This window comes from Panulirus ornatus, chromosome 8 (assembly GCF_036320965.1).
Source record: "Panulirus ornatus isolate Po-2019 chromosome 8, ASM3632096v1, whole genome shotgun sequence".
In the NCBI taxonomy this organism is placed as follows: Eukaryota; Metazoa; Arthropoda; class Malacostraca; order Decapoda; family Palinuridae; genus Panulirus; species Panulirus ornatus.
Window position 1 is genome coordinate 20,761,951 of NC_092231.1, and position 16,036 is coordinate 20,777,986.

Sequence of the window (16,036 nt, forward strand, 5' to 3'; positions counted from 1 at the left end):
GCATGTTTTTTGTTTTGTTTTTTCAGTAATACCAGTATGTTGTGTGAGGTCAGTGTGTAGTGTGGTTTTAGGGTGGTTGGGTTTAAAGATCATGTTGGGTGGATAAGAGTGGGATATTTGTTTGATTCTGTTGTGCTTCATTTTTCACAGAATATGGGACTGAAGACATCAGTGATATGGAGTGGTATGAGGAGCGGAGTTGGATGGTTTAGAGAGTTTTAGGATTAGTTTTATGTTTGCAGGTTTCCCGACATTAGGGATTTTGTTGTGTAGCCAAATGTGATGAAGATACTTGTAAGTGCATCAATTACAAATGGGCCAAAGTGTTTTATGTGAAAGTTTGATATTATGTCAGGGCCTGAAGCTGCAGAGTTCTTTTAAGATTTTGATTGCATTTTTTGTGTCAGTGGTAATGAAGGATTTGTGGCCAGTTGCCTCTGGATGAACTTTGTGTAGGTTTTTCATGACTTTTGTTTTGATGTGAAGTTGGTTTGTGACTGATTTTTCAATAGTGTCATGATTTATATGGTAATTGTGGATCTTGTTTGACAAGTGCTAGACTTGATTGCTGTGGATCTTGTGATTCATTGTGTTGAGGAAGAAGTGCCACTGTTCAGTTTTTCTCTCAGTGATTGCATTGATGATGGTGTTGTGTAGAGTTTGGATGTGATCTCTGATTTCTGGATACAAGGTAGTGAGATACAGAAATAAAAAGGGCAATGCAGGATGGACAGAAGAGATTAGAAATGCTGTGGATGAGAAAAAAAAGGCATATGGTAGATTGCTTAATAGGAGTGTACCATGTGAAACATCTGGAGTAAACCATGGAAAGGTCTGTGGGGCCTGGATGTGGATAGGGAGCTTTGGTCTCACTGCATTACACATGACAGCTGGAGACTGAGTGTGAACAAGTGTGGCCTTTTTTTGTCTGTTTTCCTCACACTACCTCGCTGAAGTGGGGGCAGTGCTGCTGTTTCCTGTGGGGCGGGATGGCACCGAGAATTGATTAAAGGCAAGCAAGTATGAATATGTACATGTGTATATATGTATATGTATGTGTATGTATATTTATGTATATGCATGTGTATGTATATGTACGTGTATGGGCATTTATGTATATATATGTGTATATGAATGAATGAGTCATTCTTTGTCTGTTTCCTGGCGCCACCTCACTGATGTGGGAAATAGCAATCAAGTATAATGAGTAAATGATAATAGGAGTGGAAGTTCATCAAAGGAGGAGGGCAGTATACAAAATATGTAAGCAGAATGTTAAGAAGCTGATGAAGATTTTGGAAGAAAGTTAAGTGAAAAGTTTCGGAATGATAAGAAACTGTATTGGAAGGAAGTGGCTGTACGAGTGGAAATGGTGATGTGAGATGTAAGGAAGGGAAATTGCTGAAATCAAAAGGAGGAAATAAAAGGAAAGAATATTTTGAAGAACTGATGAATGTGGGAGAAGGGAAAGCAGCATGTGTTACATGCATGGGTATGGAGGGAACAAAGAGGATGCAAGTGCAGGGGTCTATAGCAAAAAGGGAGGTGAGAAGGGCAATAATGAGGCTGAAGGTAGGACAGGTGCCTAGAGTGGATGGATTATGACTGAAATGCTGAAGTATGGAGGGAAAGTGTGATAGAGTGGATGCATCTTATATGTAATTTAGCATGAAAACAGAAGGTTGTGCCTGAGGATTGGGTGAAAGCCATTATTGTTCCTTTATTCAAAGGAAAAGGTGCTAAGGACATATGTAGCAATTATATGGGAATAAGTCTGGTAAGTATAACAGGAAAAGTGTATGCAAGAATATTAATTGACAGATTGATGGAAGTGACAGAATGCAGAATAAGTGAAGAGCAAGAGAGTTTTAGGAAAGGTGGGGATGTGTGGATCAGATTTTTGCAATAAAGATGACCATGGAAAAGTATTAAGTGAAAGGTAAGAAGCTGTATGCAGCTATTATGGATCTGGAGAATCGAGTAGAATGCTTTGTGGGATGTGTTTAGGATATATTGTATAGGAGGACAACTGTTGGATGGTGTAAAAGACTTCTATAGTGGAGCAATTTCATGTGTAAGAGTGGATAGAGAGCTGAGTGAAAGCCCTGGGATACATGTACATGTGAGGCAGGGCTATGTGATGTCATCATGGCCTATTGATATGGGGAGGTAAGTTTGAATGGAGAAAAACTTGAGGAAGTGAAGTGTTTTAGATATCTGGCGGTGGATTTAGCAGTGGATGGAACCATGGAAGTGAAAGTAAGTCACAGGGTGGGGGAGGGGGCAAAGGTTCTGGGAGCGTTGAAGAATGTGTGGGAGGTGAGAAGGATATTTCGGAGAGCAGAAATGGGTATGTTTGAAGGAATTGTGGTTCCAATAATGTTATATGGTTGCAAGGCATGGGCTTTAGATAGGGTTGTGTGGAGGAAGGTAGATGTGTTGTAAATGAAATGTGTGAGGACAAAATGTGGTGTGAGGTGGTTTGATCAAGTAAGTAATGAAAGGGTAAGAGAGATGTGTGGTAATAAAAAGAGTGTGGTTGAGAGAGCAGGAGAGGGTGTTTTGAAATGGTTTGGTCACATGGAGAGAATGAGTGAGGAAAGATTGACAAAGAGGATATATGTCAGAGGTAGAGGGAACGAGGAGAAGTGGGAGACCAAATTGGAGGTGGAAAGATTGAGTGAAAAAGATTTTGAGTGATCGGGGCCTAAACGTGCAGGAGGGTGAAAGGCGTGCAAGGAATAGAGTGAATTGGAACGATGTGGTATATCAGGGTCTATGTGCTGTCAGTGGATTGAACCAGGGCATGTGAAGTGTCTGGGGTAAACCATGGAAAATTCTGTGGGGCCTGGATGTGGAAAGGGAGCTGTGGTTTCGGTGCATTATTACATGACAGCTAGAGACTGAGTGTGAATGAATGTGGCATTTATTGTCTTTTCCTAGCGCTACCTCGCGCACATGAGGGGGGAGGGGGTTGTTATTTCGTGTGGCGAGGTGGCGATGGGAATCAATAAAGGCAGACAGAATGAAATATGTACATGTGTATATATGTATATGTCTGTGTGTGTATATATATGTATACGTTGAGATGTATAGGTATGTATATTTGCGTGTGTGGATGTGTATGTATATACATGTGTATGTGGGAGGGTTGGGCCATTCTTTCATCTGTTTCCTTGCGCTACCTCGCAAACGCGGGAGACAGCGACAAAGCAAAATAAATAGATAATATATATATATATATATATATATATATATATATATATATATATATATATATATATATATATATATATATAATTTTTTTTTTTTTTTTTTTTGCTTTGTCGCTGTCTCCCGCGTTTGCGAGGTAGCGCAAGGAAACAGACGAAAGAAATGGCCCAACCCACCCCCATACACATGTATATACATACGTCCACACACGCAAATATACATACCTACACAGCTTTCCATGGTTTACCCCAGACGCATCACATGCCCCGATTCAATCCACTGACAGCACGTCAACCCCGGTATACCACATCGCTCCAATTCACTCTATTCCTTGCCCTCCTTTCACCCTCCTGCATGTTCAGGCCCCGATCACACAAAATCTTTTTCACTCCATCTTTCCACCTCCAATTTGGTCTCCCTCTTCTCCTCGTTCCCTCCACCTCCGACACATATATCCTCTTGGTCAATCTTTCCTCACTCATTCTCTCCATGTGCCCAAACCATTTCAAAACACCCTCTTCTGCTCTCTCAACCACGCTCTTTTTATTTCCACACATCTCTCTTACCCCTACGTTACTTACTCGATCAAACCACCTCACACCACACATTGTCCTCAAACATCTCATTTCCAGCACATCCATCCTCCTGCGCACAACTCTATCCATAGCCAACGCCTCGCAACCATACAACATTGTTGGAACCACTATTCCTTCAAACATACCCATTTTTGCTTTCCGAGATAATGTTCTCGACTTCCACACATTCTTCAAGGCTCTCAGAATTTTCGCCCCCTCACCCACCCTATGATCCACTTCCGCTTCCATGGTTCCATCCGCTGCCAGATCCACTCCCAGATATCTAAAACACTTCACTTCCTCCAGTTTTTCTCCATTCAAACTCACCTCCCAATGGACTTGACCCTCAACCCTACTGTACCTAATAACCTTGCTCTTATTCACATTTACTCTTAACTTTCTTCTTTCTCACACTTTACCAAACTCAGTCACCAGCTTCTGCAGTTTCTCACATGAATCAGCCACCAGCGCTGTATCATCAGCGAACAATAACTGACTCACTTCCCAAGCTCTCTCATCCCCAACAGACTTCATACTTGCCCCTCTTTCCAAAACTCTTGCATTCACCTCCCTAACAACCCCATCCATAAACAAATTAAACAACCATGGAGACATCACACACCCCTGCCGCAAACCTACATTCACTGAGAACCAATCACTTTCCTCTCTTCCTACACGTACACATGCCTTACATCCTCGATAAAAACTTTTCACTGCTTCTAACAACTTGCCTCCCACACCATATATTCTTAATACCTTCCACAGAGCATCTCTATCAACTCTATCATATGCCTTCTCCAGATCCATAAATGCTACATACAAATCCATTTGCTTTTCTAAGTATTTCTCACATACATTCTTCAAAGCAAACACCTGATCCACACATCCTCTACTACTTCTGAAACCACACTGCTCTTCCCCAATCTGATGCTCTGTACATGCCTTCACCCTCTCAATCAATACCCTCCCATATAATTTCCCAGGAATACTCAACAAACTTATACCTCTGAAATTTGAGCACTCACTCTTATCCCCTTTGCCTTTGTACAATGGCACTATGCACGCATTCTGCCAATCCTCAGGCACCTCACCATGAGTCATACATACATTAAATAACCTTGCCAACCAGTCAATAATACAGTCACCCCCTTTTTTAATAAATTTCACTGCAATACCATCCAAACCTGCTGCCTTGCCGGCTTTCATCTTCCGCAAAGCTTTTACTACCTCTTCTCTGTTTACCAAATCATTTTCCCTAACCCTCTCACTTTGCACACCACCTCGACCAAAACACCCTATATCTGCCACTCTATCATCAAACACATTCAACAAACCTTCAAAATACTCACTCCATCTCCTTCTCACATCACCACTACTTGTTATCACCTCCCCATTTGTGCCCTTCACTGAAGTTCCCATTTGCTCCCTTGTCTTATGCACTTTATTTACCTCCTTCCAGAACATCTTTTTATTCTCCCTAAAATTTAATGATACTCTCTCACCCCAACTTTCATTTGCCCTCTTTTTCACCTCTTGCACCTTTCTCTTGACCTCCTGTCTCTTTCTTTTATACATCTCCCACTCAGTTGCATTTTTTCCCTGCAAAAATCGTCCAAATGCCTCTCTCTTCTCTTTCACTAAAAATCTTACTTCTTCATCCCACCACTCACTACCCTTTCTAATCAACCCACCTCCCACTCTTCTCATGCCACAAGCATCTTTTGCCCAATCCATCACTGATTCCCTAAAGACATCCCATTCCTCCCCCCACTCCCCTTACTTCCATTGTTCTCACCTTTTTCCATTCTGTACTCCGCTTCCATGGTTCCATCCGCTGCCAAATCCACTCCCAGATATCTAAAACACTTCACTTCCTCCAGTTTTTCTCCATTCAAACTTACCTCCCAATTGACTAGTCCCTCAACCCTACTGTACCTAATAACCTTGCTCTTATTCACATTTACTCTCAACTTTCTTCTTTCACACACTTTACCAAACTCTGTCACCAGCTTCTGCAGTTTCTCACATGAATCAGCCACCAGCGCTGTATCATCAGCGAACAACAGCTGACTTACTTCCCAAGCTCTCTCATCCACAACAGACTGCATACTTGCCCCTCTTTCCAAAACTCTTGTATTCACTTCCCTAACAACCCCATCCATAAACAAATTAAACAACCATGGAGACATCACACACCCCTGCCGCAAACCTACATTCACTGAGAACCAATCACTTTCCTCTCTTCCTACACGTACACATGCCTTACATCCTTGGTAAAAACTTTTCACTGCTTCTAACGCAGGAGACAGGGACAAAGCAAAATAAATAAATAAATATAAATATATATACATCCCTGGGGATAGGGGAGAAAGAATACTTCCCACACATTCCTCATGTGTCATAGAAGGCGACTAAAGGGGACAAGAGCGGGGGGTTAGAGACCCTCCCCTCCTTGTATTTTAACTTTCTAAAAGGGGAAACAGAAGGAGTCATGCGGGGAGTCCTCATCCTCCTCGAAGGCTCAGATTGGGGTGTCTAAATGTGTGTGGATGTTACCAAGATGAGAAAAAAGGAGAGATAGGTGGTATGTTTGAGAAAAGGAACCTGGATGTTTTGGCTCAGAGTGAAACGTAGCTCAAGGATAAAGGGGAAGAGTGGTTTGGGAATGTTTTGGGAGTAAAATCAGGGGTTGGTAAGAGGTCAAGAGCAAGGGAAGGAGTAGCACTACTCCTGAAACAGGAGTGGTGGGAGTATGTGATAGAGTGTTATAAAGTAAACTCTAGATTGATATGGGTACAACTGAAAGTGGATGGAGAGAGATGTGTGATTTTTGGTGGATATGCACCTGGGCATGAGAAGAAAGATCATTAGAGGCAAGTGTTTTGGGAGCAGTTGAGTGAGTGTGTTAGTAGTTTTGATGCATGAGACCGGGTTATAGTGATGGATGATTTGAATGCAAAAGTGAGTAATGTGGCAGTTAAGGGAATAATTGGTGTACATGGGGTGTTGAGTGTTGTAAATGGAAATGGTGAAGAGCTTGTAGATTTGTGTGCTGAAAAAGGACTGGTGATTGGGAATACCTGGTTTAAAAAGAGAGATATACATATGTATGTAAGTAGGAGAGATGGCCAGAGAGCGTTATTGGATTACATGTTAATTGATAGGCACGTGAAAGAGAGACTTTTGGATGCTGATGTGCTTAGAGGTGTGACTGGAGGGATGTCTGATCATTTTCTTATGGAGGCGAAGGTGAAAATTTGCATGGGTTTTCAGAAAAGAAGAGAGAATGCATTCTCTCTCCTTGACTCTTCTTAATTTTAAACTAGTATTTTAGATGGTGTTTTTAGAATTCTGATTTTAATAACTATTTCCCATATAACTTATGTTACCTTTTGGCATTTACAGAAATCTTCATCACTTAGAAACACCTGGTGACCCAGCATGGCAGTGCTTGTCTGCTCAGCATGAATATATACTTCATCTTCTCATATCTGTCCGTGATTCTCATCTGAACCGTGAAATGGCTGACCATGACCTAGGCTCTGGAGGAGGAAAGATGAGTACTGGAGGAACAGGTGGTGCAAGACATTTTACGCCAGCTGCAAAGTATAATAAGATTATGATGTCATCAGTTGGAGAGTGGCAGGTACGTCTTTTGTTAACAGAAATTTTGAGAGAAGAAAAAGTGTGATGGGGTCATACATATGGGTCAGTTTGTTCTTTACCCATCTATCAAACTATATCTTTCTGTCTGTCTATTTGTGTATCTTTTTGTCTCCCCTCTTTCAGCCTGTCTTTTTGTATCTATCTGTCAATCAGTATATCTATGTCTTCATGTCTGTCTGTCTATTTATCTATCTTTCTGTTTACATATCTATCCCTATATTTACCTGTCTGTGTATCTTTCTATCTCCCTTGCATTTCACTGTGTCATAGATTGTGATAACACACAACATAGATATTCTTTTTTAAAATTCCCAACAGCTGATACCTGTAAGAAAGTAAATCAGAAATAGATTTTTTTAGTGAATAATGATGAGTAAGTAGCAAAATGAATTGAATTTCATGATTGTTAGGGTCTGTGGCAGGGGAATATTTTAAGAATATAATTGCATTGATTGTGTCAGTAAGAGTGATGTGTGAGTGGGTGGGCAGTTGTGTCTGAATGGATTTTGGATAGATGTTTCATGATTATCTTGTCTAGGGATTTGGTTGGGATATAGCTGATGTTTTTAGCATTGTCCCATGAGTATGATTTTATGTTCATTTGGGGAAGGGATTTCTTTGGAATGGGTCAGGAGAACTTATCAGGTAAGGGATGGATTGGTGCAGTGTTGCTTTTCTTTAGGAAGTGCAAGAGTTGCTTTCTGTGGGTTGTGTGGTTCATTGTATTGAAGAAGGATTACCAGTTTCATTTTGTCTTTCAGTGAATAGGTTAGTGATGGTGTTATGTAAAAACTGGATTTATTCTATGATTTCTGTTGATCTTAAGTGGTTCTGTCTGAGCTGGTTTTCCTTGCTTTATTAGGTGTGTAACCTGTGGAAAAATAATTTGGATTATGATTTATCTATGTTCTTGTGATATGGGCTTTTTTACTGGTTTGGTAGATATTAGTGAATTGTGAGATGAAATATTTTAGGGGTGGAGCATTTTTTTCTGTGCATCGTGTGAAAGCTGGATAGTCTGCTTTCCTGTAGTTTATGTAAGTCTTTATGGTGATTGTTTGGATTGGATGGACAAGTTGGAATGTTATCAGGAAGGACAGTTGGTTAGTAGACAATTACTGTAGCATGTTCCAGACAGTCTGTTTATGTACAGTTGATGAGATAGGCTGCTGAAGCTGGTGTCTAGGAGGATCTGGTTGGCTAATTACATAGGTTGAGGATATTGAGAGATGTGTGCATTCTCTTCTTGCCCTTTGCATCACCATGGCAAGATGACCTTGACTGGGGATGCCTAGCTGCGATGAACTGAGGATGGTCTGCAGTAAACCTGTGTGGATATTTTCCGTCCATGGGGGAACTACATTCGGCACAGATCTTCTTGCCATAAAGGAAACGATTTTCCCTGCTTCCATGTGACTTTCAGCCTCAAGCTGCCCCAAGGAGCTGCCCCACACCATGGTAGAGGATGTGTGGATCAGGTGTTTTCTTTGAAGAATGTATGTGAGAAATACTTAGAAACACAAATGGATTTGTATGTAGCATATATGGATCTGGAGAAGGCGTATGATAGGGTTGATAGAGATGCTTTTTGGAAGGTTTTAAGAGTATATAGTGTAGGAGGTAAGTTGTTAGAAGCAGTGAAAAGGATTTACCTAGAGTGTAAGGCATGTGTATGAATAAGAAGAGGAGAGTGATTGGTTCCCAGTGAATGTCAGTCTGCAGCAGGGGTGTATGATGTTCCCATGGTTGTTTAATTTGTTCCTCAATGGGGTAGTTAGGGAGGTAAATGCAAGAGTTGTAGAGAGAGGGGCGAGTATGCAGTCTGTTGTGGGTGAGAGGGCCTGGGAGGTGAGTCAGTTGTTGTTTGCCAATGATATAGCTCTAATGGCTTATTCATGTGAGAAACTGCAGAGGTTGGTGACTGAGTTTGGAAAAGTGTGTGAAAGAAGAAAGCTGAGAGTAAATGTGAATCAGAGCAAGGTTATTAGGTTCAGTAGGGTTGAGGGACAAGTTAATTGGGATGTAAGTTTGAATGGAGAAAAATTGGAGGAAGTGAAATGTTTTAGGTATCTGGGAGTGGGCTTAGCAGTGGATAGAACCATGGAGGCGGAAGTGAGTCACAGGGTGGGGGAGGGGGCGAAGGTTCTGGGAGCAATGAAGAATGTGTGGAAGGAGAGAACACTATCTTGGAAAGCAAAAATGAAGGAATAGTAGTTCCAATGATGTTATATGGTTGTGAGGCATGGGCTGTAGATAGGGTTGTATGGAGGAGGGTGGATGTGTTGGAAATTAAATGTTTGAAGACAATATTTTGTGTGAGGTTGTTTGATCGAGTAAGTAATATAAGGGTAAGAGAGAGCAGAAGAGGGTGTGTTGAAATGGTTAGGATATAATGGAGAGAATGAGGGAGGAAAGATTGACAAAGAGGATATATGTGTCAGAAGTGGAGGGAAGAAGAAGTGGTAGGCCAAATTGGAGGTGGAAGGATGGAGTGAAAAAGATTTTGAGCAATCAGGGCATGAACATGTAGGAGAGTGAGATGCGTGCAAGGAATAGAGTGAATTTGAATGATGTGGTGTACTGGGGTCAACGTTCTGTCAGTGGACTGAACAATGGCATATGAAACATCTGGGGTAAACTATGGAAAGGTCTGTGGGGCCTGGATGTGGATAGGGAGCTGTGATTTCGGTTGATCACACGTGACAGCTAGAGACTGAGTGTGAATGAATGTGGCCTTTTTTGTCTGTTTTCCTGGCACTACCTCGCTGAAGCAGGGGGTAGCGATGCTGTTTCCTGCTAGGAATGGATGGAGGAAAGCAAGTATGAATATGTACATTTGTATATATGCATATGTCTTTGTTTGTGTATGTATATGTATGTATATATATGTTGATATATTTATGTATGTTATCCCTGGGGATAGGGGAGAAAGAATACTTCCCACATATTCCCTGTGTGTCGTAGAAGGCGACTAAAAGGGGAAGGAGCGGGGGGCTGGAAATCCTCCCCTCTCTTTTTTTTTCCCCCCCAAAAAGAAGGTGCAGAGAAGAGGGCCAGGTGAGGATATTCCCTCAAAGGCCCAGTCCTCTATTCTTAATGCTATCTTGCTAATGCGAGAAATGGCAAATAGTATGAAAGAAAAAAGAAAAATTTATGTATGTATATGTGCATGTATGGGCACAGCCATGGGGACATCATGCACCCCTTTCACAGACCAACATTCACAGGGAATCAGTCACCCTCCTCTATTCCTTCTCGTACACATGCTCCACATCCGCGGCAAAAACCTTTCACTGCCTCTAGCTTCGTACCTCTCACACCATATACTCGTAAGACCTTCCACAAAGCATCTCTGTCAACCTTGTCATATGCCTTCTCCAGATACACAAGTGCCACACACACATCCATCTGTTTTTCTAAGTATTTCTCACACATTCTTCGAAGCTAACACCCGATTCACACATCCTCTTCCACTTATGAAACCACACCGCTCTTCCCCAGTCTAATGCCCTGTACATGCCCTCATTCTCCCAATCAGCACCATTCCATACAATTTCCCAGGAACACTCAGTAAACTCATGCCTTTGCAGTTTGAACACTCACCCTTATTCCTCCTGCCCTCGTACAATGGTACTACGCATGCACTCCTCCAATCCTCAGGAACCCCATCACAATCCCCACACACATTGAACATCCCCATCTACCAATCAACAACACAGTCACCCCCTTTTTTTGATCAATTCTTGAGGTTTGCCTTAGGTAATGGGATATTGTTTTCGAAAAGATTAAAGAGAGTTGGAGCAAGAAATGCTCCTTTGTGAACTCCATTGTAGAGTTTGTTTTAGAAGTGAAGCCATTATAAGTGACTCTCACATGGTTTCTTTCCCTACACCTTGAAGCTTTAGAACTTTCTACCATCTCATGTCTTTGCAAATAACTATGATCTGGCACTTTTTAAAAGGCAGGTTTTTCACTTTCTCCAGTATTCATGAATACTTTTCCTTGTCTCTTTATTCCTTTCTTTAACTTGTTTACATATTAATTAAAGCCCAGCTTTAATGTGGACTTTTGTCCATGACTGGAGCCTCCAATGTAAAAAATAAAAAATGGTTGCAGGCTGTGAAATTGACCAACGACTTTTATACAAGAGGATGAATGTGCTGAAAATGAGATGCTTGAGGACAGTATGTGGTGATTAGAGGAAAGTTCAGGTAAGTAATGGTAGGATAAGAGAAAGGAATAGAAATAAGAGGAGTATGGTTGAGAGAGCTGAAGAGGATGGGCTGAATTTGAATTGGTTTGGACATGTGGAGAGAATCAGTGAGTTGATGTTTATGATAAAGAGGATATATCTGTCTGTTGTGGAGGGGACAAAGAGAAGGGGGAAACCACATTGGAGATGGAAGAATTGAGTGAACTAGATTTTTATGTTGTCTGAGTATGCAGGAGAGTGAAAGGCATGCATGGAATAGAGGGAATTGGAATGTTGTGTATACAGAGGGTGACATGCTGCCACTGGACTGAACCAGGGCATTTAAAGCACCCTGGATTAACCATGAAAAGGCCTGTAGGATGTAGTTGTCAATAGGGGCTGTGGTTTTAGTGCATTACACATGATAGCTAGACAATGGATGAAGCCTTTTTGTCTCTTCCTAACACAACCTCACTAATGTGGGAAACAGCGAATAAGTATGAAAGAAAAGAGTTGTATGTGAGGCAGGGATAGGCTTTTTGTTTTTGCTCTAGAGCTGGCAGTTAGTTATGGAGTGGTTTGGTTGGAGTCTAGTTCTAGCTTTGTCACAAAGAATTGAGTACCAACCATGTTGAGATGAGTAGTATTGGGAGGATCTTTGTTTCATTGTGATTGTGTTTAGTATTTGTGGATGCTAATTGCCACTTTAGCTATTTTGACCATAAATGTAGCAAATTTGTTATCCGTTTGTGCAGGTAAACCTTTGATCTAACAGATAGCAGGCTTTTAAGTGGTTTCATAAGCTGCCTGATGGAATTGTAGCAATTTGGCTCAAATGTGGGTTACAAGTAAAGTTTTTTCCTTTTCAAAAAATTTCCTTTGATAGCCAAAAATATTTTGTAGAAGCATGCTGCCATGCTAGCAGACTTTCTCAGGTTTTGCATATACGGATTGTACCTCTCTAATCCGGCATTTTCTGCTCCGGCAACTCTCTTGGTCTGGCACATTTTGAATCTGCCTCCATTAGTTTGTGGATCTGCTACCAGGGTGGCACTGTTGGCAGTAACCAAAGAGATTACAAAGGAAAACCTAGAGGAATGGATGAATATTGATGATGATGAGCCTGTTGTTTATCATCCAACTGATCAAGAAATCTTGGAGATTCTTCAGTAAGGTGGGAAGAAACAAGATCATCATGAAGAAAGTGCAGAGGAAAACAAGGAAGTGGAATAATTTCTATAGATAACACGGCAATATGTATGTGGAATGAGGTTACAAGAGTAGGGATCTGGCATATATTTACACAGGAGGTTCCCTTAGGGGTCATTTTCTGTTTTGTGGCATTTTCTGTGGTCCAGCAATGGCCAGGTCCCAAGGTTGTTGGATTAAAGAGGTACTTCCTGTAATTACCATTAGTTTGGAGTATTTTGTAATTATTTCCAGATACATTTGTTTTCTCACATTTGATATGAGAAATCTATGTTGAAGCATGTAACACTCGTAACACTTTTTTCACAGGCCACAGCTCCTGTTCGAGTTTTGATGGTGGAGGAGATATGCGAAGTTTTGTCTTCCAACTTTCCAGATATGTGGAAGCTTAGCCAAGCATACTTTGGTGGTGAACTTCTACCTCCCACAGCTCAAGTGGACCACTTTAAACATCCCAGATGTAAGGTAGGCTTGGTATGAAAAGATGGATTGTGTATTTTAAATTTGAGCTCAGGACTCTTGCTGTTAAAGAAGATTCCCACAAAAGGTGCATATGTCCTTGGGTAAAAGTATCTTGCTTGCAACTGCTTTTGACTAGTGATGCAAGTTTGTATGTATGATTGGAATGTAAGAGGAGTAAATGGTGAATGTGAAGGGATGAAAGCTATTGATCCTTTTAGAATGGGTGATTTAGCTGTTCTAGGTTTGTAGAAGACTTAAGAGGTAGTGAGATTTGGAAAGGAATTTAGTGAGGGGTGTAAGATAAGGTGTATTAGATGGTATAGAAGGGTGGTGTGAGGATTTCAATGAGGAGTAAATGGTTTGAGAAGATATTTGATCATATGTAAGCTGAAAAATGCTAATGAAAACCTCAAATGGAATATGTTTAGAATGACTTAAAGTAATCCATCTTTTGTGTAGCAGTAGAGAAAAGGAGAGTAAGGTTCTTTTTGGAGGAAACTAGAAAGAGCATTTGAAAAGGAGAGTGAAACTATTTGTAACAAGTTATAAGAATGGATGAGTGGAAGGCAAATTAAAGAATTGATAGATTATCCTCTTTGTCAATCTTTCCTCACTCATTCTCTCCATGTGTCCAGACCATTTCAACACACTCTCTTCTGCTCTCTCAACCACAGTCTTTTTATTACCACACATCTCTCTCACTTTTTCATTACTTACTCGATCAAACCACCTCACACCTCATATTGTCCTAAAACATTTCATTTCCAACACATCCACCCTCCTCTGCACAACCCTATCTATAGCCCATACCTTGCAACCATATAACATTGTTGGAACCACTATTCCTTCAAACATACCCATTTTTGCCATCCAAGATAACATTCTCGCCTTCCATACATTCTTGAACGCTCCCAGAACCTTCACTCCCTCCCCTTCCCTATGACTCACTTATGCTACTAAGTCCACTCCCAGATATCTAAAACACTTCATTTCCCCCAGTTTTCCTCCATTTAAACTTACCTCCCAATTACTTGTCCCTCATCTCTACTGAACCTAATAATCTTGCTCTTATTCACATTTACTCTCAACTTTCTTCTTTGACACATTTTACCAAACAAAGTCACCATATGAGAGTTCTGAATAGAAATTTATGTTCATAGATACACATGGTTTTCCCAGGGGATAGAGGAGAAAGAATACTTCCCATGTATTCCCTGTATGTTGTAGAAGGCAACCAGAAGGGGCATGAGTGGGGGCTGGAAATCCTCCCATCCAGTTTTACATTTCCAAAAGAAGAAACAGAGAAAGGGGCCAAGGGAGGCATTTTCCCTCTGAGACTCAGTCATCTGTTCTTGAATGCTACCTCACTTCTGCGGGAGATGGCAAATGTGTATGAAAAAAAATACACATGATGTAGTTACAGTGAAGAGAGGGTAGACAAGAGCACTATTGATTTAGTGCAGTACAGGAATAGGTTTAGAAAGCAAGGAACATAATGGTGTAATCAGAATGTAAAAAAGCTGGTTGAGGAGAAAAGACAGATCAGAAGGAAAAACTGACTCATGGCAAATAGTGTACTTGGAGAGTAAAGAATGTTAGATAGAAAGTCTTTGAAAATAAGTGATAAACAGTTGCTTACTTTTAAGAAAAAGAAAGCACATGAGGATTTTGGGAAAAGAATGAATGAGTATGGAAGGTTAAATAACAGGTAGTTCTGGAGTGAGGTCTGTGTGAAAATCATTAGTCACAAAACTTAGATATTGCTTGCAATAAAGGATGAGGTTTGTAAGAGATGTAAAGAGTGCTTTAAAGAACAGATGTGGATGGATGGCCTAAAGGACATGGCTATTGATACATGATTAAAAGTTAAGAGAATGCAGAATAAGTTTGGGGAAGAGGAGGACATTGCAAAAAAAGTGAGATGAGTACTAATGTTTCTAAAAATTGAAGAAACTGGTGAGTGTGATCCTAAAGGCCTGAGGTGAAGTTGCTGTTGAATTGTTTGAGAAAGTATGAATGGCAGCATGGAAAAACTGACTTTTTTGGATGAAGGTGGTAAACTTTATCTAGGTAAAGTAAAGGAAATGATAATGAATTTTAGAAATTTTTTGATTTTTAGAATTACAGAGAGATGATTATAAGATTAGTAAGTTTTGGCAATTTATTGTAGTGATTGTTTGAAAAGAATAGATGAAACCTATTGTAAATCAAGCATGAAATGGAATTAAAAAGGAAAGCAAGACCTTTGATTGAGTTTTTGCACTGAGGCTGGGAATGGAGGAAGCTCAAGAAAAAAGAAAGTATCTGTTGCCTTGATGGATTTAGAAAAGGTGTTTGTTAATAAAGATGGGAAAGCTCTGTGGAAAATTGTGTCTCTCTCTGATATGGATGGTAAATTTCTTAATGTTACTGAGAGTTAATAAAAATTTTCAGAATTTATTAAAAACTGCTGCACTAAGAGCATACCAAATACCAAGAGTAGCCGCTGTCATTAAGTTAATGGATTTAGTAGCTTTCAGTTTACCCCATATATTCATAGTACCTTCTACAGGTGCATCTGTCAACTCTTATGATATTCTGTCTGTTTTTGCATGATTTTGTGTGAAAAGTCACCTTCAGTGAGGTTGTAGTCAGTGGATGAAAGTAATCTCGTGAAGGAGCTTCTTTCTCCCAAGAAGTCCATCAGTATCCTTACTACTGATCGTTGTACAACTTTGGA

General features: G+C 40.5%; 1 protein-coding gene across 1 annotated transcript in view; it reads left to right on the top strand.

Moving 5' to 3' along the window:
- Positions 1-16,036, top strand: part of Sec5 (secretory 5) — a 142,079-nt gene that overhangs the window by 43,343 nt on the left and 82,700 nt on the right. Inside the window, exons 8-9 of the mRNA XM_071664208.1 lie at positions 7,194-7,434; positions 13,165-13,320. Of these exons, the coding sequence (XP_071520309.1) occupies positions 7,194-7,434; positions 13,165-13,320 (397 nt within the window). The remainder of the gene's footprint in view (positions 1-7,193; positions 7,435-13,164; positions 13,321-16,036) is intronic.